Source organism: Solea senegalensis, linkage group LG6 (genome assembly GCF_019176455.1).
Source record: "Solea senegalensis isolate Sse05_10M linkage group LG6, IFAPA_SoseM_1, whole genome shotgun sequence".
NCBI lineage: Eukaryota > Metazoa > Chordata > Actinopteri > Pleuronectiformes > Soleidae > Solea > Solea senegalensis.
Genome location: NC_058026.1, coordinates 22,980,436 through 23,005,768, shown reverse-complemented (window position 1 = coordinate 23,005,768; position 25,333 = coordinate 22,980,436). Strand labels below are relative to the sequence as shown.

The following is a 25,333-nucleotide window of genomic DNA, read 5'->3' as shown; positions in this document are numbered from 1 at the left end:
CACCCTGGACAGTTCACCAGTCCATCGCAGGGCCACATACAACTAGAGACAAACAACCATTCACTCTCACACTCACTCCTACGGTCAATTTAGAGTGTCCAATTCACCTAATCCCCACATTGCATGTTTTTGGACTGTGGGAGGAAGCTGGAGAACCCGGAGAGAACCCACGCACACACGGGGAGAACATGCAAACTCCATGCAGAAAGGCCCTTGTTCCAACCGGGGCTCGAACCCGGGTCTTCTCACTACACCACCGTGTGGCCCACAATGAAAAGGTATTTTTTTTAAATAAAACAGGATACTTTTAGACTCAAATGTTTACAACTGTGCAGACTGTGCAAACGTGAAAATGTAAAACTACTGTGCATGTCCAAATGGAAACCCATTGCAGCATAATCATGTGTTAATGCCATTCTTCACACTGTAGTTCAACGAAAAAAGCTCTGACCAGATAGACAGACATTAGCGCGCCTGCTTCAGGGCATCTAGCAGCGGAAAGAAATGATAATAGCCACGTTCCCCACAGAGCTCAAGAGGTGCATTGTGTAACTGTTTATCAGTCATGTAACTATTGCTTCTGACATTTTGTCTGCAGGCTTTTGCGGTTTCATTTGTTTCTATCTGCAAATGATGTAGCTCAGCTGCAAACTCCATTAAGACTGACTGAAATTAGTTTTCACAGCATACGAACAACACGGCGGCAAGATTTAATCAACAGTGAGCTGAGGAACTTAGTTCAATGCTCTGACCATGTTCACTGCTCATTAATTAATTTGCAGAGGCACTTGACTATGTTAGAAGTGGAAGTGGATGAGATGGAGAAGGGAAGCAGAGGGTGCAATTGATATAACAAACAGTATGGGGATCAATGATTCAATGTGTAAATCACAATAAAACACTCGCAGCTGTATTCCACTCACAATAAACTGAATATCTCACCTTGGATGACATGGGAGTTGTCCTTCAGGAAAAAATTGTACAAGTATTTAGGGATGAACGAGGACATGCAGGCATATGCCAGTGCTGTGAAGAATGAGATATATGTTAATGAAGGCAGAGCAGAAATACAACTAATCTACAGTATTCAACACGTTCAGAGTCTTACCTTCATTGTTGAAATTCAAGTACAGGAACGGGGCACAAAGAGAGTCCAAACCTGTAATGATAATATTAATAAAGCAGTTAAGCAGTTAAGTTTATTTATTTATTTTTTTTTATTCTATTCTCATTTGTCTTAACTGAGCTGTTGTGAATGTGTGTTTCCCCCCTGGGGGAGGAATAAAGTCATTCAATTCAATTCAATTCAATTCAATTCAATTGAAGGCACAACTGCAGTTTAGAGGACACAGCGTGATCACCATCTAGTGTTCAGTCTTGTGAAGCACAATGGAAACTACTGAATATTGAAAAGGAAAAAAAAAAAGACATAAAAATGATTGATAGTAGGAGAGACTGACACAGGGGAGACACTAACCCTGCCAGTAGACCAGGTCAGGGTGGGAGACCACCCAGGCTTTCAACACACGCCTGAACTTGATATGGCCCTGAGGAGATGACAGCAGCTCATCATACTGGTGGCAGCGTGGGATGTCCACCTCGATCTGTCCAAGATAACATAATATCTGATTAGAAAAAATCAACAGGAAGTTATATATTGTATAAATATCCACCCTCCAGCTCTGTTCTAAAAATAAAAATCTTTCCTAGAAAAGTTGTCAAATGTATCATGTAACTGTCTGTAACATCATTTCATTCTAACACACGTTTCCTGAACGTCCCTTCCAGAATGCAGAGACAGTGTGACAGTACCAAAAAAGATTTTACATTTATACATTTATCAGATTTAACAATACCATCGATCTTTAATCTTTTTTAGTCAGTAAAATATAAAAAATAGTCTTTAACCCTTAGAACACATTTCGGCTACTTTTCTCCATTACTATGTTTAAACATACAGTATATACAGAGGGTATGAGAATGTACAATATAGGGTGTCTTATATCGTTTTTTCAAACAATCTGATGAAACATTTCTTTCATTTTCTCACAATGTTTAAAATTGGATTGCATTTGTGAAATTTGGATAACGAAGTTCACTTGTTTTTATGAACAAAAATAAAAGAAAAACGCTCTATTTTGTGACTTCTGCACGAACACTACTTCTATCACTACTAAAGATGCGATATAAAATCAAATCATAACTTTGACTCAACAACACATAAGAAGTCGTAACCCCCCCCACATATTTTTTAAAGCCTGAATATGTGACCTATAAACACACACACCCAGGATGTCCATATAAGGAGTTGTGTATTACTCCCACGGCAAATTACCATGGGTGCACCTGCGGCACAGATCCATGCGGCACGAGCACTAAGGGTTAACAGGAATAAATGTGTGAATTTATCAGATGTTGGTTTATAAATTAGTTTAAACACTGTCTATGTCTATGATACTGGGTAGACACATTTTCAGTTAACACTAAAACTGCGTGACTTAACATGACTGCTGAAAAACAAACAAACAAACAAACAAAAAACATACCTGTCTGTCGGTCGGAATGGGAGTATCCTTGTCTATGGTGTCATATTTAGCCTGAATGTCTCCCTGTGTGAAAACTTCAAGTAAGTGTCCACACAAAATTAAAACCATTTTTCCAACACACAGCATATGATTCATCTTGTACCTCAATGCCCAGCAACGCAGCCCATGCTAGTCCTCGAACAAGAGGAGGAATATCCACCCTTGCCTCTTTCCACACTAGGTTCTTCTTGTATGGATAGGCCTAATGACAAAGATTACATCACTCAGTTTTGATTCAACAATAATACACACATGTCCGTGTGTGTGTGGCATCTCCTGTGCTGCGTGTAAACGTGTGACTCATCATGTGTGCGTGGAGGGATTTGCATTTTGACCTTGAGCAGCCTGTCAAAGAGGATGATGCGGATGAGTTGGTACTCGGTGTCTCTCTCGCGGATGATGAGTGGCAGCGTGACGGTGGACGACAGCTCATTGCTGCTGTTGGACTGGGGCAGATTTGACTGTCTGCGGGAGGGAACAGTGAAGGGGAATATGACATTACCCAAACCAACAAGAATAAATGATTGGTTGGTGTGAAAAATAGTGACAGGGGACAAGTAATGGATGGGGATTGCTTACTCATCTTCCAGCAGAGGGTAATAGGCTTCTCCTGCAACATCCTTCAGTCTCTTGATAAGGCAGAGAGAAGCTTGTGTTAAAATAAATTTCACATAATCATTTATTGAACGGATTGAACAGATCTGGTGTTGTCCATGGCCCAGTTTTATCAAGTGTGATAAACAAGCATCAGCACTTGATTGTCATGTTGATTAAGTTGTACTTTAACATTGTACTAAATTGTGTTAAATTGTGTTAAAAGGAAAGAACTAACAGTTGATAATTATTTTTTGGGACTCCACTAATTCAACTTTCCTTTATTCATGTATTAATCAATCGACTCTTTGGGCAATAAACTTTCAAAAACAAAGGACAATTGTCGTCGGTGGCCATGGTGATGTGTCTAAAATGTTTTGTTTCGCTTTAGTCATCAGACTACAATCCAAAATCTGTTTACAGTGATGTAAGACAAGGAAATAAACATTCCTCCGCAAATGAACCATCAAATGCTTGTTTGTTTTTTTCCTTAAAAATGATAATAAATGGTAACTAACTAAGTAATCAATTAATTACGTATTTGCAACATTGATGTGTTCTTTAAATCAACTCAGTAACTAATGCAGAGGATCAATTCAACTTTATGCACAATATCATCATTTACACAATGTTGCGTAATGTACATTTTTAATGTCGTCTTACATTTCTGAGTTGGCACAGAGACAGTGTGACGGTAGTGTCATCAAGCAAGAAACTCCGATCCCTGCCCTGGCCAAATGACTCCCCATCTTCCAGGACAAAACTACATGGGAAAAGCAAAAACAAACACGATAGCACATTTTTACTACAACTGAGAGCGAAATGAACTTATTAGTGATTATGTATGCGTTTGATGTACTTGGGCAGTGTGCAGATTGGAGGTTTGGACTGTATGATCCCCTTATTGGTCAGCTCCTTCTCCAGGTCTCCCCCAGCCAGACACCACAGATGGTACACCTCATATATGGCTCGCTCAGATAGGTAGTTGTCATCGTCGTCTAACGGCAAACACACAAAACCATAACACTGTAGCATGTAACAGCACCTGCCATACCTTCTCAATGATTAGTATAAATGATAAATAAAATTTAATCCTAATATTATACAACTGTAGAATTGAGGAAAACACAGTAAGATCTGTGTGTTTTAGAGGAACAGTTGGTGAATGAGACCCAGTGCTCAATGTAGCAACAATCTGCAATATTGTCTCTGTGTGCCACTTGTTTTCTAACCCTGTTTCCTGTTGGATAGGCTGGACATAATATGTATTACAGGTTTGTAGCAATGGAAAGAACATTTCAGAAGATTACAGCAGATCTACTGCGTCTTCTGTGGCTTGAATGTGAAATTTTAGCATCAATAAGGTGTAAAATGCCAACCATGACAACGTCTGTGTCCCACACAGCACTCAAATGTTTAATACATCCTAATGTATGGCCCTGATGATGTTTTAAAGGTGCTTTGTTATTTGGTAAAAGTTTGATGAAGAGTAGTGGGTGCAGACCTTTGCAAAGCTCACTGATGTCCTCTGGAAGCTCCAGATGTGCACAACGGAGGGAGGACGAGAAGAGGCTAATGGGCCTCTGGAAGGGCGTATGGAGGTATGAGACCAAAGTGAACACAGGGTCTTCCAACAGCTCTGCGGGGGTTGGTCTGGAGTAAACAGAAGGATAAGCAGACACTTGTAAAAACCTCACTCACTCATTGTCTACCAATTTATCCTCCGCATGAGGGTCATGGGGGGCTGGAGCCAATTCCAGCTGAGTCCAAATGACCTCATTACCTCTTGTAAAAAACAGAATTATTATATTAAACCTCAAGTCAAATTAAGTTTTCAAAGAGTCAGAGAACAACTGGCGTCTGCATCATCTCACCCACTGGTTAAATCATTCATAATATGCTGCGGTACACGCGTGACCACAGTGTTTTGGAAACTAAACACAATGAGACATCCAGTAGAGAGTGTATTTACCTCTTGGAAGGAAGAAAGGTTAAGCATTTTCTTAATAACTCCAGAACATTATCAGGCAGCGCCTGTAAAAAAAAAAAATATAAATACTTTATTAGCTGCAGTACAAACAACAAGCATAGGACATTTTCAGAATTCCAATTATCTCAAAAGGCCAAGAAAGATTTGAAAGTGTTTATACAAAAATGAAAAATGATAGGGCATCTGTGTGTGAATACATTTGACTTGACTTACTGTAAAATATTGAAATTACTTTGACTTCAACTGACAAACATTTTACAGACCACTACAAAATCTATTAATTCCAGGCCGGTAGCAACCATAATATTATTCAGTAAAGAAAGGTGTCAAGTAAAGTAAGTATGTTTTTTTATATTTTTAAATAGATCCGATAGTTCCTGACCTAAATCTGTAAATCTATCTTTCTTTAGAAAATATTTATTTCATTTCAAGAAAGACTGTGAAAAAAGTACAATGTAGGTATCTGCACCTGAGCTCAGGGATCGTGTTATATACACAGTTGGCAGTTTATTACACACACTGAGCTAATGTTCATAAGGTCTAATACAAGAGTCTGAATCCAGGTTTCATAAAGGTTAAAGTTCCGTTTGTGTTGTGTTGTGTTGTCTGTTGGGATGTGGTTGTTATCTGATGTAGCTATCTTCAATTATATCAGTCATTTTGGAGGCTGCAGTGTGTGACACTGTTACTGTGGTACTCGCTGGTATTTTTACTACCTTAATTGCATCCAGGCACCCATGTTCCTCAGCAAGGACGGTGACGATGTCATCCATGCAACCTTCGAAGGACAATGTCACTCTGTAAGTCTACAGTAATTCAGTCTCAGTGCAGTGTGCTAAGTGCTTAAAACACTGATCCCCCGGTCACTCACCCAAGGTCAGAATGAATTTCAGTCTCTCGCTTACATCAATAGTCTGCAGCAGTCGTCGACCCTGTGAAAACATTCATGGCATTAAGTTTTAAGGTGAAAATGATACGGCATGAATTTAGGCAAAATCCTAAAAGCAACATCTTTTATGAAGTGGTTCATGAGGGATTCTTACAGCACACAGTTCAAAGAGCAACACCCCAAGAGACCAAACATCAGACTTGGGTCCTGAGGGCAGAGGAGTGTCATCATGAGATGGGTCACTGGGGTGAAAGGAGCCTTGAGCAATCACCTCTGGTGCAAGGTATGATGGGTACCTGAGGTTAACATCACATAGCAGATAAGCACTTTACTTAGCCAATTAATAATACTAATGGTAGATTCCTAGTTTACTGCAGTGATCTAAAGAGATCAAAGTTATACAATAACCAAGTGAATAACTATGTAATGTGCTCTCATTGTTCACTTTAGGTGAAGCATACAAGTCATTCCTAAAAATAATTAGCCAAAACTGTTTATTATGTTCATCACATTTTCCATCCAGATGTCTTGGAGAAACTCATGGGCATGTGCGATCAATCTGCAAAAGAATATTAGGCAGAGAAACTTGGTGGAACACAATGGCCTTTGGATGTAGATAAAAGTCCACCAATATGTTACAGTCCCTCAACTAGGAAGCTATGTCCATGCCTCGAAACCTGGTTTCGATGAAAAATGATGGGCAATTATGGTTAAATGTTATGGTCAAACTGCCTTTGTAACATCAAAGAGATACAGGTGAACCTTTGACCTCCAACAGACAGCTCACATAGCTCAGTCAAACCAGTTGAAGAGTTCCAGAGAAGCACTAATGAACCTTTCTCTGTGATAAATGAGGAGAAAGAGATGTACCCAATGGGAAAATCCACATCAGCCCCATGATCAGTCATGTGATAAAGGCCAAACTTTGCCAGCTTGACATTCCCCTGCAAAGAGAAAATCCATCTTAGAATGACAGCATTGCACTGAAGTAATTTGCACTTTTTTTTTTCTTTTAACCAAAAATACATTCAGACAAATATAAAGCAGGTCAAACCTTGCAGTCCATCAGCACATTGTGTGCACTGAGGGCTCTGTGCACCATACCATGTTTGTTCATGAAGTGCAAACCTTCAAGGATCTCAAAGGCGACCTGCAGCACCTGCTCTGGACTAATGGAAACAGACAGACAACTGTGTGTCAGACATTTTCAGGTTCAAGTTGTGATAAATCCAGATGAAGAGATACTTAAAATAGGTGAGAATGAGGAAAGACTCTATAAACTGTTCTTAAAATGCAAACCTAACCTCAGCCAGCAGATGGCAAGTTTTTTGTATACCATTAATACATATGCACAGATATAATATCTGTATCAACGGCAGGTTGTTTGACAATTACAGCTTATGAGTAAAAGTAAAAGAAGTTCCATATACTGGTAATTACAAACTCACCAGGCAGTTTTCCCCTGTTTTTGGAAATCACTTAAACAGCTTTCATAGTGTTCAGCGACAACGATCAGTCGTTCTAAAAACAACAAAAAGACATCAAAATGAGAAAATGCAGCTAATTAAGCATAACAGACTTAACATTACACTAATGGGCTAGAGTGATGAATTGCAAAAAAATATGCAGCGCAACACCTTTTGTAAATCCAAAATTGGATATAATGCATGTGCAACAAACATATAATATAATGTCATATAATAAGCCACAGCATTAACAAGCAACAAGGTGAAACTGGGTAAAACAAGATCAGAGTCAAGTGCTAGGAAAATAAATCTGTTTGGCCTACATAGATAAAAAGGCAGAGTATGTAAAAATATAACATATTGAAAATGAAATGTTAAATGCAAGGACGAGGGTGGTGGTGTGGTGGTTAGCGCCAGTGCTTCACAGCAAAGTTCCAGTTTTGACCGTGACCTTCAGGATGGAGTTTGGATGTTCTCCCCAGAAAATTGTACAAGGCATCAGATATATTCTCACTCTATCTCCATGGATATTGGCATTTCTCATGAGCATTCTGCTGTACTTTAATTTTGAGTTTTTCTCTCTCTCTCTCTCTCTCTAGTCTCTTTCTCCATCATCAAGAAAACAGTAGCTCACAGGAAATCATCTACCTGCTCCTTTGATATTGTGCCTACTTGGTTTTTAAAATATGTATTTTATGTTGTAGGTCTGCACATCCTTTATTTTATTTCATTTCATTTTAAACAGTTCCCTCTCTTCTTGTGTAGTCCCCAAAAAGTTTACATGCCATAGTCCAACCACTCTTGTATCAGTCTCCTCCATGAGTCAAAACAGTTTGCTTTTCATTTCAGTGGCTTCTGTGCCTGGCACAGCAATAAAGTGACTCTCATTAAAGTTATTAAAATAACTAACAACTAATTAATATTACTGCTCTTACTATTTGTAAGATGTTTGTACTGTTGTTTTATTTTATTTTATAAACTCTTTGTACAATTGTTTTGAAATATGTTTATTATAATTGGAAAGATTGTTTCTATAGCTGTTATCAGACAGGAACTTTGGATGATATCTAAAGCATTGGGGTCCAGACGTCATTCGGAGTTTGCTCATCGCATAAGACGAGCACAGCGCCTGACTCTCTGGATGAGACACATTCACAAAAGCAGAGGAATAACTGGAGGATCCAGGTAGAGGCACCCCTGCCTCTCACTTGATGTCCAGCTCCCCCCATGACACTCAAATAATAAGTTGCATTCAAGAGATATAGTAAGAGATGCATTGGCAATGACAAGGAGGGGCAAGGTATTGCGATTTGATGTTAGTGTCATACCGTGTTTCCCTCTGGAGATGTCAACATATTGGCAGAGTCTGGAATGAGTGATGGTCTTGAGGATCTGAAAGCGTCCCAGGATTTTGATGGAGTTGGGGGTGAGAGGAAGGCCATTGCTCCCACAGACGTCATGAGGGAGAGCTGATGCAAAGAAGGTGAAGGCCCCCAGCTGAGCATCTTTAAGGGGTCTCATCCTGTCACTGGAGAAAATAGGAATAACAGCCTTTAGTAGTACAATGTATGCGAGATATATGATAACATGACTATTAATGAGAGGAATGCACGAATCATCATAATCAGTGTGGTGTAACATCCGAGTTTTAATTTAAGTTATTCTACGTTAGCCAGTCATAATTAAAGCGCGATACGGGTGAATACCACTGTAATGACAACGCATTTACATCATACATCAGATGCACGGAAATAAAATCCGCTGTGTATGTAGCCGAATAAGGGATATACATGCCAGTTACTACACATAATATATTTGCAACGGCTCCGAAAATGTATCTACTCACGTTTAACAGGAAGGCTGCGCGGCCATGTCAACAAAATACACCTGAAATTAATTATTAAAGATATTTTAAATGAAATACTTCCCTCCTCCTGTTATGTTATGGGAACAGCTGAGTGAGCGTGACCTGTGTCGTCAATTTTGCGCGACAGAGTCGTAACCCATAGAACAAGGATTGTGCCAAAAAAGCTACCGAAATAGTTTCACGCTGTGATTGATCAAAAGCATGATTTAAATTATCATTCGTTTATTTTTTATACTGTTGTTTGACGATGTATTATCTTTTTCTAGTAATTACTTACAGGCAAATACTGTTGCCTCCTCACGCGTTGTGTCGATCTATAACATGTATAGACTGGAGAGCGCATGACTCGAGTCACATCCGGATTGGATAGGGATCTACGGAGCGGAGGTCCTAAATTGGCTTCGTTGCGACTGTGCGGCGCCAACTTCAGCAAAACTAGCACCTGTCAGCGCCCCCCCCGCTCTCCCTGAAACGTGTTGGGTTTTGTTCAAAGTCCATGTAAGTCTTGTGAAAAATCCTTCTTTCTTTCAGTTTACGGCTTCAAATAACCGTTGTTGTGTTTAAACTGTCGGCTGTTAGTATCGTCTAACCAACGTTACAGCTGGTGGCTAACCAACGATAGCTGCATGGGAGTAACAGAGCTTGTTTTAACTGACGTAACATGAGGTAATAAATAATCACTGTACGCTACTGAACAATTTTGTTCTCCACTGTACACATTTTAATTAATGCTCAATAGGACTTGTGGATGTTATTTTGTTTACCTTGATTTGCAAATCAGTGAAACTGCGGTAAATAACTGGTAGTAATCGTCCACAATTTTAATCACATTCTTTTTTTATCCTAAAACCAAAAGTGTTATTTAAGTGTTATGTATTTAAATTCGTGCAAATAATAATAATAACGTAGTCAAATTAATCCTCAAGCTTCCAGAAGGAAATTACAAATTAATAAGTGAGTAATTATTGTTTCATAAAAACTATCCACAAATACAGCCAAATCAAACAATGTGTGCAGTCACCTGTTTAAATATTAATAGTGCCTAATATCCATCATACATCATTTGTATGGTTTAATCATTAAGATGATCATGGGTTTGTTTTTTCATGATATGATAGTATCCTCCATTCTGAATGGAAACAGTCACATTTTATAAACTTAACACATTGTTGAATTGTTATGATGTTCCTATAATTTAGAAAAAAATAATCAAAAAAAGCTAGCTGGGCTTTAGTCACTGTGGTCTTTTAATTGTATTCTTGGTTATGTGTCATTTTAACTGCTTCCATCAATAGCTGACATGCAAACTGAATATTGTGATGGTCTTTTTGTTGTGCATAAAATCATTTTATGTTTGACTGAAATTCATGCCTCAGTTTTAGGTTAGTTTAGGTTAGTTTAAGGCTAAAGACAGACATGCTACATTCTTAATGTGTAGGTCCTTGTGATGCCTTCAGGTGGTGCTGGCATACTGCACTCTTTTCTTTCACATTGGTCTGGTTGGCAGACAGGTATGGCCTCTTACAGGATATTGTTACTGGGGAATTGACGCATGAAAAAGGGGAAGACACTTGTCTCCTGGTCAGTCTGGTGACACACTACCACCACAGCAGAGAATGCTGGTAAATGTAGCATATACAGATTTGATCATGTGTTCAAAACACATGTACAACTATGCAGCCTTATCTTTAGTAGCTTAGTTTGAAAATTGATCATGTTTACAAAAGTAGTGTTTAGGTTGCCTTCTGCAACTTGAGTGCAGTCTGCCTGCTAAATATAAGCCGTCGAAATGGAAGAGATATCTCAATTCAGCTATTGCGAAGTCGGGTACATTAGGCTAATTGAAATCCTGGCTTGTTAACACGTTTAGCTATTTCCATCTAAAATCCTAACCTGCAATGTTCTCTTAATGTCATTATGCAGTGAACCATACCTCATTCCCGGGAGCAATTTTCAGAGGTTATCCAAATGAGATCAGCCTTTTTGTGGCTGTTGCTATAACTCCATCACTGGTCCTGTTTGAATCAATTCGGTTTCTCCAAAAACAATTCTTTGATCCCTGATTTTATCAACTCCAGTTCTCTTGTGTTTCTAATTTCCTCATCCCCCACCATTTTGTTTTCATCTTTGGCCAGCTGTTGTTTTCCAGCACCTCCCTGTAATATGTGTTAGAAGTTTTCTTCTCCATGCCTTGGCCTGCAGAAATCTTTCTTTTCCTCTTTCTTCCAGATGTAATTTGCCAAATTCAGTGGATAAAGGAACCCAACCCTTAAGTGTTACGTGTGTTGTGTTTGTTGAGTGGCACAAGTGTTGCTGATCTCTTATGAACTTTTCCGAATCTGGATGCACAGTGATGCTGATAGTATGATGTAAAAGATGAACTGAACGCAACGTCAACACTTTTCACTTGGAAATGCGCACAAAATCAAAATGTGGCTTGACTGATTTGAACCAGAACTTATTATGGATTTTGAACAATTTAGAGATTGCCTTCTAGCATTTCTGCCTAGTGCAGCTTTAACAACGAAGCAGCTGAAATGCTGCCACATAATGAATGTTGCACTTAAATAGGAAACCTAGTTCCAATGGAATGCAATCCTGTAGAACAACCATCCCATACAACCTTTATGCAAATTACAATGTTCAGTTTTTGTTGAGACTGTCAAACAGAGGTTGTCTCTGCACTGTGGTCAATTTGGAAGCTGTAGTTTGTGGTGTGATGTTGCTGGAATGCAAACCATGTAACTCCAAACACGTTTCATTTGTAGACATTCAGTATGGTGCTTGAAAATGCCGTCTTATTCTATCTTACAAGTTTGAAAACATGGACAGGGGTTTGACTTTTTGAGCACTTACTTTTCATTAAAAAAATAAAGGGACACAACATTTCCCACATATTTGTTTGACCAATAATTCCATCGCTAATATCTACTTGATTTATGGACACTTTTTTGTAGAAATCTAAAAAGAGTTATTTTCCTTTTAGGTCCTTTGTTCGCTCCTTGATCAACATGTCAAGTCACAATCCTTTGTTGAAGCTCGAGCAGCGAGCAGCTGAGGCTGACCAGATCATCGAGTACCTCAAACAGCAAGTCCAGCTGCTGAAGGAGAAAACCAGTAAGAGAGCACACCACAAATTAACACCCATACACTATACGTCTGTCAGCCAATAAAAGGCACGTTGTAAAGGCGCTATATAAATTCTGTCCGTTTACATAAATTGTTGGTGTCATTTTGTCTAGACAGAGGCCATAGGAGTGAAATTCCACCAACACCACACAAGTGTATAAGTTATAGAAAAGTGTCCTTAAGTTCAGTCTGAGGATACATTAAGTCCTCAAATCAACAGAATGTAGAACTTGTCAGTTTATTGAGGGACTTACTCTTACTGTCAAGAAGTTAATCAACTCTAGTAGAGAGAGTATTTAATAGATTCCTGCACAAATCTTATCATATGTCAGAACAAAGTAACGGACAAATTTCAGGTATATTCGAGTTGGGTGTAATTCTTAATGTAGTTGAATTAAAGAATTAAATAATAAAAAATAGCTCAGCTTTTGAACATCTCTTTATGTGTTATCTCCTGCAAATTTGTCTCCTTGCAGTTGCCCAGGCCAGTGTCAGAGAAGAGAAGAAACTGATGGTGGAGAATGCAAAACTAAAGAATGACATAGAGGAACTGAAAAAACAGCTGCTTGAAAAGGAGAAGAGGAGGGGAGGTAAGACGAGTTTGTTTCCCAGCAAAGACGTCCATTTCAAATTCAATGTTTGTTTGTCTTTAAAGAAGACCTTGATGTTTTTATCCCTTTATATCGAGTTATAGACACAGTTGTGTTATCCTGACTTGGGAACATTTGATGTCAGTTGTTGCTCATTAGAGCACTGTTTGGTTTGTGCTATCAACGATAGCATCTTGAGCGTTCTCGCTTCAGCTCATTATAACCAGATCTCTTTTGTTTTTACTGTAAGCATCCATAGTGCTTCAAGAACCCCCATTAGGGTGATGGGGACAACATGTGGGTCTGTGTGTGAGACATACGTTGACATACAAGGGCAAACAGTTCAGATCACACACATTAACACACATTTAATGCTTTCCAGAGAGAATCTGCATTCAAGAATAAAGGAGGACTGGAACAAATAAGCAGTTTAACCTTACTGGGGAAAAAAACCTCTCAATATATTGGTGTTGGAACATTGAAGGAATGTGTTTCAGTACACCCGGTACTATTTTTTATTCCCCACATATTGCATCTGATTGTGATATTTATTTTGGGGGTTTCTTTTTAATGGCTTTAAGGTGACATACAAAAAAGTTAAATCAAAACATGGAAAACATGATTTAACACATCAACCCTTTGGAATTCAAAGTGACTTTGTGACTTTGCTCAATTTGTTATTGAGAAGAGTGGGAAAAAGTATTCACTGTGAACGTAATAGTGCCAGTCAACAACTTTCAACTCATTTCAAAACAACTTTTCTGCAGTCAAGAAAGTAATAAAAAACAGTATTAACTAAAGTCAGCGTTAAACCATTTTAAAAATGAAAATCTTCAGGAGGTTGAAGTCGTGCATTCACGTTGTTTATTTAACTCCAGTGTATCTAAAGATTCCAGATAGGTCTGGTTTTGTTTTAGAAAATGTGTTTAATGTAATTTACAAAGCTTTTATATGAAATCCATTTGACATAATGGTGTAATTAAAAAAAAAAAGGATATATTTTAGTCACAAGTGTCATTATGTGATATTGCAGTGTTATCTAAATGTATAAACTTAAAAAGTAAAGTGTAAACTTAAAGTAGAATGTCAAGAGTTTCAGAGGTTATTGCCCATAATTCCAAGGTAAACTGGAAAGCTCCTTATCTCAGGTCCCAACATAGAATTAAAAGCATTATGGCGACGGTGGTGTGCCTGCAGACCGATGTTTGTCAGACATGGGCACAAGGTTTTGTAGAAACTCAAACATCAGGCGCCTTAAATGAAGGGTTATTTTTTTTTCTCCCTGGGCAGTTATTGTAGGACATTGTTCCCAGCTTTATGGCTCCATTTCCTTGTTTCCATCAGATTGGACACTGTGTCATTTTCCCATCAAAACTGTTTGCATTAGGAGAGCAGTCTTCCCGCTGGTTGAGTAAATAAAGTTCCCTCTGTATCATTTCACCGTATTATGCTGATGCAGCCGGCTTTGTGTGAAAAGGCACAACTAAGAAAAAGTGTACCTTGTGTACTGGTTTGCAACAGTGGAGATGTGCTTTTCTCTGCACTTGTGTCCATATCACATAATGATTTTCTGTCATCAGAGATACTTGAGGCAAAAAGTCAGTTAGTAAACACCTTGGATGTGTCCTATCCTAACACCTTGGATGTGTCTTTTCTGTAGTGCTGGAGGTGGCGATGCCATCAGGGGAGCCCACTGTTGAGTGCAGTTCGAAGCCCACCCCTCCCGAATCCTCTGCTCCAGCACCCACTGCCTCCCCTGCTGCTGCTACCCAGACTCTCAAAGAAGAGGGTAAAAAGAAGAAACCAGAGAAAAAAGGTAAGGACCGAATGGAAAAAACGGAACACATTTTATTCGCCTTTTTCAGTTGATCCTCAGTTGGAGGACATCTGGTGAAGCTTTGTTTATTGAGTGATTTCGAAGGAAGCATTCTTGTCCAATGCCACTAGCAAACCAAAGTGTTCCCATGCAAAAGTGTAATGCGTTTTTCATTTTTTTTTTTATTATGATTTAATTATACAAAACAAGAAAATCCCTGCCACAGAATTCCAATTAAGTAGAAGTAAATCACTGAGATTCCTGGTTCAGTTTCAGAAATAAGTTATCTGAACTAATTGTAAGAGCCATCAACCATAGACAGGGAATAATTAGAGTAATTAATCCTGCATGTATCAATGGGGCCGTTAGTCAGAAAGAGGAAGCAATAACTTCAAAATCTTTGTCAAATACGTTATCCAGATGTTAGAATGTTATTATTAAGAGATATATATTTTTCTCTTGATAACAGGCTAAATTTCTACTTTATGGAGCTTTGTTTTCACCTCCCCCAGTCGTCGCTTGTTGTCTACAAATCCATGTGTAACCCTAGTGGAGTCCTGGTATTGGTACTGTCATCACAGTGGTGCAAATATTACCTAAGGGAGGGTTGTTGTATATCAAAAGCAGGAATTGGAATTTGTTTTTTGAGTTGGTGTGTCCTCAGAGGGATGATTAAAGACTGTGTGATCATTTGATGAGTGCAATCCGCAGGAATGAGTGTGCGTAAGAAAACCAGGCGAGTCATTGAAAGGTATTTTGGTCTCTTTGGGAGCAAGCATCTGTTATCCTGTTATGTCAATGTGCCATTACTTTCAGCCATGAGTGGCCGTCAGTGTCATGGAATATGTAATACCCTGACATATGTTATATGTCATGGCATTATATATATTCCTTGGAAAAAAAATGTAGAAGAAAATAATTGTCTTTTTCCTCATTTTGATTTACTTATGGATCACTTGAAATACATGCCACCCCGAGGCCTGTTATTGGTAAGTTTTGCTTTCAATTATGGGAGGAAATTAAATCCAATTCCAGACAGATGCCCAGAATTGTTTCAACTATGTGTTTTTTTTCTTCTTTTTTTTTTTTTCTTTTATGGTTTTGCTTGGAAAGATACCAGCTGTCTGAAACCTTCTCGGTCCTTTGCAGAAAGCATTTCTTATAATGTCATGCACATTTAGTGTAAAACCATGAAAACTCTCACAGATGCCTCTCCTCAGCAAACTTGTCTTTAACACATGATGGACAGCTACTGTCTGACGGTACGTCTGCATTGGACGTGCAACCAAATTGTCCCGACGAACCCTTATTAGATTTTCAATTTAATAACATGAAAAATGAACTTTGAAGTCTTGGGTTTGGTTGTGTAACAGTTTTTTCCCCTCTTTGATGCCAGGAGGAGAGAAAGCAGAGAAAAAGGCAGCAGCCCCCACTCAAGAGGACGCCAAGGTGGACGTGTCTCGCTTAGACCTGCGTATTGGACGCATTATCACCGCAGACAAGCATCCAGATGCCGACAGTCTCTATGTGGAGCAGGTTGATGTGGGAGAGGCTTTACCTAGAACAGTGGTCAGCGGGCTGGTCAAGCACATACCTCTGGACCAGGTACCTGCTGCGTAACTTCTTCTAAAGTTTTATACTTTTAAATACTTGGTATTTAATAGGAAACCCGGTACTAGAGGCCCGAGGCTAATTTTTGAAGTACTTTAATATCAATAAGCGCTGACGTTAACAGCGAAATTGTTTGTCTATGACGGATTTTCACGGTTCCTAATCATGAGGAGAGATCTGCGTGTGTCTCTGTTCATGAATTCTGTCTGAAGTGGTTCCAACACTGAAACTGTTATTCAGAAAGTAAGTCTGCGCATGGACATCCAGAATTAATCACCTGATTGTGTGTTGTCTAAAACATGGTTGTTTAAGCATATTATTGATTAACATTAAACAACATTAAACTGATTTAGTTCCCCTAATTGTAAAGAATGAGACATTTGTTTGAAAATGAAATATTTGGAAGTGGCCACAGTTTTTAATGTATAGGCGGTATTTTCGTAAAATACAAAATGAATGACAAGTCTAAGTAAAAACACGTTTTTGGCTGACTGTGTCGCAGCAGTGCAATTTAGTAGCACGGTCTTATAAAGTGTTCTCTGATTACAGTTGGAAAGATTGAGCTATTGCTGCCTTTTGTTTTCATGTCAGTCCATTACTCACAGAAACGATAAATCTATATTCAGATTCCTGTTTGACTTTGTCGTTAACCGTCTTAATTATATTAGTTATCTTTTTTATGTTAGCCAAGCAAGAAATGAAAATCTGAGGACATACTTGACACATTCATGGCTGCACTTCTGAGTGTGGATAAACAATAGACACCATTCACTAACGCGAGTCAGCGGCAGACGAGACGTTGAATAACTGTTAGGACAGACGTCTACAGTACGGTACTGAGCAAATTGGGTATAATGTTTATTTTTTTCACTGTTGTGTAAAGCATGTGGGCTGTAAAACTGTAGTTTTTATCTTCTGTCGCCCATGCAGATGCAGAACCGCATGGCAGTCCTTCTTTGTAACCTGAAGCCAGCCAAGATGAGAGGGGTGGTGTCCCAGGCGATGGTGATGTGTGCCAGCTCACCAGACAAGGTTGAAATCCTCGATCCTCCAGGTGGAGCAGTACCAGGAGAAAGGGTTACTTTCCAGGGCTTCCCAGGTACTACAGTCTGATTATTGTTCCCTCACAAAGAGGTTATGCCTTCAGTCGTCGCCGACAGGATTTGGCATGCGTACTACGTTACTAATTACCGCAACTCCTAGACCGTTTGCGATATCTAGGAAATTCAAAAACTATGCACTGGAGACCTGTTCAGTGTGTGACCCCGCCTTTAGCCATAGGTCAGTTGAGATGGATGGATACCAAAAAAGCAGAGAAATAGAGCTTTGCGCTCATATACTTGTCATTACGGTAGAACCCCAGGACTTCCGCGGAACGACCGCCCAAAACAGACAAGATTCACCAGCTCGTCGCACGTTTGTGACGTCAGCTTCTCAGTACGGTTGAATAATGGCCAGATATAGAAAGTGAAAGTACTCTTGGAAAAAGGGGCAGAAGCAAAAATTCTACAGCCATAAAATCGAAATAAATCCAGGCAGCCTGAATATCATGATGTCGGATTGTAGCGATGCTTCATCACCACAGTTGATGGTGATTGTTGTTGACCACTGAAAGAATTTCTCAGAATAGTACCCACAAACTGCCTCTGTCTTTAGGAAATGAAGGGTGTCGTTGAGCCTCCTTGCTGCCAGAAGCAACACTCCACAACAATCATGATGCATTCTCAAACTCTCGGTTGTGTTTGTTGTTCGCTAAATGACCAGTGACCGCTGATTTTAAACAGTCAATCTACGATCATTCACTGCTTTGGATTTAACCTATTTTTTTGTAGCCAATTGTAAGGATAAATATTCCAATTGCATTGTTTAGTTTAAATAATCAAATGTGTATTTTAAAAGAAAGTGAACCAGTCATTACAGGGTTAGCGTAAAGGACTTTCCAAAGATTTAACCATTGATAAAATGTGGCTTGTGTGTATATGTGGCTGTAATTGATAATAACGTAAAAGGTTGGTTGTTTTATGAAGTTCATGTCATGACCAGACCTCTGTAGCACAAATATTCCCATCAATCCACTGCAGGTGTGCCCCCCCATTTCCCTGACTAACATCTGCTCAAACTTCAGAAGTTGCTCATCAAAACCTGTTTCAGGCTTCTGCTCAAAAGTGATTGGTGCTACTCTTGAGTTGTTAACTGGCAGAATTGGCAGCCTCTGGAAACTGAAAATGTGTTTGTGTGTTCACATTCTGAGAAGGTTTAGCCAAGAGGAATAAATTGACACTTGACAGAAGCCAGCCAGCCAGTATCAGCTTTAAGATGTTGCAAATGCCAAGCAACATCAAATATGAAGCCACTGTAAAAACAAAATCCCCCCCTTAATTGTTTTTCCCCTCATGTGATGATTCTAAAAAGTTTAGTAGCTTGGACGTTTTGTACAGCTTAGAACAAACAACAGTTTCAGAGAGCAAACATGTTTCATGTTGGAGATTTAAAATTACAAATAGGCTTTAAATGTATTGGTTGGCGAGTTGCTCACAATTTTTATTGACTATATCCAATCTTACTCCAATCTCTATCAGAGTGACTGTGAAAAGAAAGATTTTAAAGTTGTCCATCAATGTGTCGAAGCATTCATATAGTAAAACATAGTCAGAATAGCTTATACAAGGCAATGACATTGCATTAAAGTTCATAAAACATCCAGACTGGATCTATAAATTCTCTTCTAATCTGTCAATATTTTTGACATCTCATCTGCAGGTGAACCGGACAAAGAGCTGAACCCTAAGAAGAAGGTGTGGGAGCAGGTTCAGCCAGACCTGCACACAGATGGTCAGTGTGTTGCAACATACAAAGGAGCTGCCTTTGAAGTCGCCGGCAAGGGTGTGTGCAAAGCTCAAACCATGAGCAACAGTGGAATCAAATGAAATGACAGAACTGCTTGAAGTAGCTGAGTATTGACTTGGCAGTGATGGCGATCATGGTTTTGAGAAACAGGATGGTGGTGAATTCAAATGAATGCTTTGAAGATGTTCAATAAAGGGATCTGAGAATATTTTCAAGTGTCCTAAAAATCTGTTCCTTAACTTTTTATGACCTCTGAAGTATGCAGGGTCTATAAAATGTCATTAATCAATACAAATGTGTTTACTCTTTGATTCTCAAACTTTATGTTTCTTCCTGAGGAACATTATCTTGCTTTGGGTCTGAAGCAATAACTCTTGAAAGATGTGCTATACTGGACTGAAGTGAGCATTATTGGTTTGTACTTCATCTAGTCTGTGGCATTTTAATGAGCTGGAGATGAAGACTATACACACTTTACTACAAAGGCCAACAAAAACAGATGGGGCTCTCAAGCTCTTTGCAGAAGCTATTTACAGTAGATGGTTCTCAGCCCATGCACTCCACTCTACAAGCCCACTGTCATTATCTCAATCTTGGCTTTGTGATGCCAGAGACATGTGCTTTGTTTTATTGTCCCCTTGGAAGAAAAAGTGCACCTCGGGAACCATCAGACTATACAGAATGAATGGATGAGAGAGAGCTGTGCACCAGAGCCTCTAATGTTACATCAACAAATGACTCCACATCAGCTTGAAACACTTGTATCATCATACATGTTTTTCACAAATCTTTTTGATAAAGAGTTTGATAAATACAAAGAACATCACTGAATTGGGCAACACATGACTCACGAGCTGACACATCATGTTTGTTGGGCCAATTTGGCTTTTCACTTTTGTAATTTAAAAGGAACGACAGAACAGTATCAGTAAGTAGATGAACAACAGTGCAACGCACTCTGTGCAGCAGAGCAGAAATTGAATATTTTAAGTCATTACACTTTCAAGACACCTAAAGATGAAGGTAATGAAATTGTGAAAGAGAGGTTCAGGGAGCGTGAGACCATTTTCACACATGGATTGACCACCACAGAGTCCAGACTTTAACCCCCATGGTTGCGACCATTGCAACCATGATGTCTTTAGCACACAGGGTACCGGTCTTAACCACTGAGCCACCCACCATGACACACATGTTTCATGTGGGTGCCTGCTATGCACTTCAGCCATTATTGTGAATACTGGTGCCTTCAAATGAGGTAATGTTGAAATGAACACGTTAACAACAAGAGTCCATTCAATTCCCACCCTCCCATGTCTTATTCACAACATTGTCCCTCATGTGGAGGATAAAGCAGCAGTGGATGAGTCTGAGTGTGTATCGTCCATCCTGAAAGTGGTAGACCAATCACAGCCCTTCGTGTAAAACTGGATGAATTGATGAACTGGGGAGCCACCGTCTGGTTTGACAGGCTTCAAACTTGGCGGGTGACTTACTACGTGCACCAGCGTGTGCACGGCCAACTTTGGTCGGTGTTTGTAAAAGAAACACAAGGGATATTGTGACAGATATATTGTAAAAGAGCTCAAGTTATTCACATCAATGCTGCCCCTTAAATCTGAAAAATAACAGCTGTTTTGATATGAAGCAGCTGTTCACACCAGTGACAACACAGTGTTTGGTTCATTGGTGACAGTGAATAATAGGGAGATGTAAACATTTTCTCTTTTGTTTCAAACTCTAGGTTTGAAGTTGCACATAAAAAGTGATCCAGTGGTCAAAACATCATCAGACAGGGAGCACCGTCAGGACGATGTTGTCATTGCTGGGGCCAAACAGTGTATAAGTCAACAGGTATTTTACGATGACAGGCAAACGTGTCAGATGAAAGACATGTTTTCTGATTTGCATTTTGTTTTTGCAGTTTGTGATTTGGTGTAAATCAAGACATTGTATGTTTTGTGATTACTTCAAGAACCTTTGAAAGGGTGTAGCGTCTTGTCACTTTGACAAATATGCTATTGTGTTGGGTTTTTTTTTGTTTGTTTTTACCAAAATGTTCCCCAACCTCATCTTCAGAACATGATATATTAGCTGCTGATGCGTTTCATTGTGTTTGCTGTTTGTTGTGTGCAATGCCCCCCCCACCCCGTGCAAGCTGCCTCGAATTGTGGGGTCAACAATGGCCTCACGTCGTCAGTAAACGCAGCACCAGCAAGGACACTGTTTTAATTTAAATACTGCATTTTGAAGTGTTTTACAGATCTGTTTATTGTGGCCACGCTAGATCCTTTCTACACGTTTGTATTTGCACCCTTGTAGTATACGATTCTATCATGTTTAGAGTTCAACTAAACAAAAGGAACTACAATTACGTACAATTTCTAAAAGCTTGAATGCCAGGAATTGTTAGTAAGTCATATAAGTATATGTATAAGCTGCATTAACGGATTCTTTTCTGTCCACTGGGGGCAAAAGAAATCCACAGCAATTCAGAGCAGAGACAATGAGCCGCTCCGCCCAGCTCACTCTCTGCTCAGACACAAACACTGTGCAGTTGGAGACACAGTTACAGTATTGTAACACATAAAACATGCTTCCGTAACACAATGAGACCGATGGCAGTAACAAAATAAACTAATGGCACCTTAAACGTTGTGCAATAGCTTTGTTTTTTCTCTCACTACCTCAAATTTTCCCAAGTGCAATAGAAAGTAGTATTCATGTGTGTCTGGACTGTCTGTTCATGCACAAATGGCAAATAAACATCTTATTTTACACTTTTTTATTTTATTTATGTGTTCATTTTGTCAGGGACGATGTATAGAAAACATTAGACTTTACTTAGTCAGAGTAAAGAGGCTCTGTACCAGGTTTGTAGCTTTTAAGCTCATTTCCATCTGCAGACCCTGTGGCAGACAAGTGAGAAATAATAATAAAATAGTAGAAAAAAGTCTAATAGGATTGCATGCATTCTTACATGGTGCGGAAATTCAAATATAAAATACAAAAATACATAAAACAACATCACTTACACTCAAATATGAGTCAGTGCTGACAGGCTTGGTTTCTTAAGATCCTGTTTTGTTTGTTTCTCTGGAGAAGGCTCTACAATCTGTGTTGGGTTGTTCCATTCGTTTGTGGCATCAATCTTGAATCTTCTGAAGGTCTGCGTTGCTCAAGTGTCGGCAAGTATTTGCTTTGTAAGACAGCAAAAACACACAGTACTACTAATAACTCAACTGTGTTGCTTAAGGTGTTCCTTAAGGTGAATTACCTTTTCTTTCTAACTTGTTTGGATGACAACATGTTCATACAAAACAATGATTATGTTCTTTTACAGTCATCAGATAACTCTAAAATGACTGGTGTGGTGAGTTTTCTGCTTTAAGGCCACAGCTTTTTCCCTTAGAGAAAAGTTTTTTCTATGATATTCTATGATATTCCACTGAAATGTATATATATTCTCTAATTCCTGTGTTTTTCATGGTTCCTGTTGAGTTAAGGTCATGTGACGGAAGCTCTACACTTAGGCAAAAGTGTGTGTACTGGTGTTCCGTATGTGTCACGGTCTTGATGAATTAATTTTGCATGAGAAAAACATTTTGGTTGATAAGAAACCAGTGTTTTCAAGTGTCATGCGGGGCCTTTGATAGGGATAATAGATTTCCTCCAGCTGAAGAAGAAGAATGTATAATCATGTCCATTGTGAACACAGATGATGCATGAAACTGCACACAGAGGAGCATGCGAGAGCTGCTCTTTCAACTACGGCCAAAAGTCATTCGCAGGGCTTTGTCTTTGCCTCAACGCTGCATTATTTTCCACCCAAACATGTTTCTGCCCATCCACAAAGCTGTTGATAATTTTATTTGTCAGTTGTTTGTTTATCCGTAACATGATCTAAAACCTGATTAGTCACATTTAACAAATTTCCTCATTATGACATAAGCGCCCAGCATGAAAGGGAATTTGGGGTTATAAATGTCATCTTTGTTAATTTAAATTGTAGGCCTAATAAGAGTGCGGTGTCACAGTACATTACATTTATTTATTGATAAATTATGTTCATTCTTTTTTTGCAGTTGTACAGTGAGCCATGGGTTTTAGGCTTTAACTATTAGAAGCATAATTTCAGAAGTAAAAAAATTATATGTATATGTATATGTATGTATGTATAATCTCTTGTGCACCACAGACAGACGAATAGGAGCAGAGTGTAAGAATCGTAAGAATCATTAGATTAGACCAGTGAGTGAAACAAACAGAGGACTCTCTAAACTACATTCTTTTCAATTTTATTTGTATGGCGCCAAATCACTAGAGCTAGAACAAACCTTTTTGGACAAACACAGGACTCCTTCGATCCGAAAGTGTGTCCGAAAACTATAGTGGTCTTCGTGCACCAGAAAGGATTTAAATGCTCTCTTTTTAAAGGTTCTCTTCTACTCTCTCTGCTGTTTCCTCCTTCTACTTTGTTTGTTTATGCATGTTTTTTGTTGGTTTATGTTGTTTTTCTTCACTATAATAAGCTTCTGTCTAAAAACACAAAATGTGGCATAAGATGGAGGCCTTTGTTAAAAAAAAAAAAAGCACTTTTGCCTAAAGTACACATAGATGGCTTATTCTAAGGCTACAACAACCAAAGGATATTTTACTTGAAAGTACTTGTATGCCTATACAAACGTAAGGATAGTATATTCAATTTCTGCCAATAAACCCTCCTATAAGTCACACACCGGACCTTTGAAGTAATGGTGCAATAGGTCAAACAGCTCAGAACAAGTTTCATTCCCAGATGTTGGCCGCTGTTGGATTCCAGGCGAGTTTCTGTCAGAGAGTGAGAACACGATCGATGCTTGTGCGCAAGAACATTTGAATATATGCTATAAAAAGAGAATATTCGTAGTTAGACGTTTGACTTGCTAATTGAATTCAAATTTTAAACACAGTAAACATATATTGGGGTCTCGGCAGTATTTGTTTATGGATCTGTTTCCATGATGACTTATCTTGTCATCATCAGTCATTTGAGTATTCTCACAGATAAAGAACTATAATGTGTGCGGGGGTTTTTTTTTTGGTCACGATACTGCAACACAGCTCAGCTGTTGAGTTTTCACAGTGGGAAAAGCACAACTGTCACTAATGATGTTCAAAAAGATCCACTTCCCTGTGTGAGAGTACAGAGCCGGCGTGTGAAGGACACAGATATAAATGGAATCTGCTCGTCATACATTTCACTATTAATACCTTTTGTTTTCCTACGGTGACACGTCACAAAACCGTCCGCATGACTCCAAACACAAAGACAATGTGAGCCATATTACGAGATACAACTCCTTTGTCTATTTGTTGCAGAACACAGAAGCATAGAAGTGGATTATTGTACCTCTGACAACACCTTGAGTGTTGCCGTGCTGACCACAGGAGGGCAGAGCCCCACCACTGAATTGCCGTCTTTGCTACACAAAGACAAGGCATTTATTTCATAGAAGAGTTTGATTGAGCTGACCTCTACCTTGTTTTTAGTATGCCTTTCTTTCCTCCGCTGACATTTAAGCCAATTTGAAGTGGCAGGAAGAAAAGAAAAAATCCTACTCATATGGATTTATTCATTGTTGAAGCAAAGTGTAAAAGGATGACAAAGATGAAGTATTATATGACTGTATAATTTTCCAGCAAAACGCTTTGTGTTTGTTCTTATCTGATCCATTGGTGATACTGATCCATACTGGGCTGGTTCATCCAGCCATTCATTCATTCATTCATTCATTCCTTATCAGAACAGATTAAATAAGGATGTGGTTAGCCGGCCTAATTACTGAACTTGTTGCCAAAACACAAAAAAACAGAAAGGAAACGGCTGCTGGAACATATGTTTGGAGTTGCAAGCTTCGCTCTTGTAACCTCATTTGTCTCGGGAGATGGCAGCGAAACACACACACA

General features: G+C 39.0%; 2 protein-coding genes across 5 annotated transcripts in view; one reads left to right on the top strand and one right to left on the bottom strand.

Moving 5' to 3' along the window:
• The window catches only part of tbck (TBC1 domain containing kinase), a 33,521-nt gene extending 24,010 nt beyond the window's left edge, over positions 1-9,511 (bottom strand). Inside the window, exons 1-19 of one of the 3 annotated variants that reach the window (XM_044027688.1) lie at positions 9,371-9,511; positions 8,853-9,052; positions 7,507-7,579; positions 7,113-7,227; positions 6,929-7,002; positions 6,213-6,354; positions 6,041-6,101; positions 5,886-5,947; positions 5,152-5,213; positions 4,684-4,832; positions 4,039-4,177; positions 3,843-3,942; positions 3,165-3,214; positions 2,921-3,050; positions 2,689-2,787; positions 2,547-2,609; positions 1,478-1,604; positions 1,109-1,159; positions 943-1,026 (exon numbers count right to left, since the gene is read on the bottom strand). In XM_044027688.1, coding sequence (XP_043883623.1) covers positions 943-1,026; positions 1,109-1,159; positions 1,478-1,604; positions 2,547-2,609; positions 2,689-2,787; positions 2,921-3,050; positions 3,165-3,214; positions 3,843-3,942; positions 4,039-4,177; positions 4,684-4,832; positions 5,152-5,213; positions 5,886-5,947; positions 6,041-6,101; positions 6,213-6,354; positions 6,929-7,002; positions 7,113-7,227; positions 7,507-7,579; positions 8,853-9,045 — 1,774 coding nt within the window. In that variant the 5' untranslated portion in view covers positions 9,046-9,052; positions 9,371-9,511. The other 2 variants (XM_044027690.1, XM_044027687.1) reach the window with 2 other exon arrangements.
• A 284-nt stretch (positions 9,512-9,795) lies between these two features.
• On the top strand, positions 9,796-19,592 carry LOC122770689 (aminoacyl tRNA synthase complex-interacting multifunctional protein 1-like). 2 transcript variants are annotated; one of them, XM_044027693.1, is made up of 7 exons: positions 9,796-9,889; positions 12,378-12,508; positions 12,997-13,110; positions 14,771-14,926; positions 16,323-16,531; positions 17,468-17,636; positions 19,298-19,592. In XM_044027693.1, coding segments are annotated over exons 1-7 (948 nt in total). In that variant the 5' UTR covers positions 9,796-9,887; the 3' UTR covers positions 19,465-19,592. The 2 variants fall into 2 exon arrangements, with proteins under 2 accessions (XP_043883628.1, XP_043883627.1); XM_044027692.1 differs by lacking the exon at positions 9,796-9,889 and adding an exon at positions 9,896-10,057.
• Positions 19,593-25,333: the final 5,741 nt, after the last annotated feature.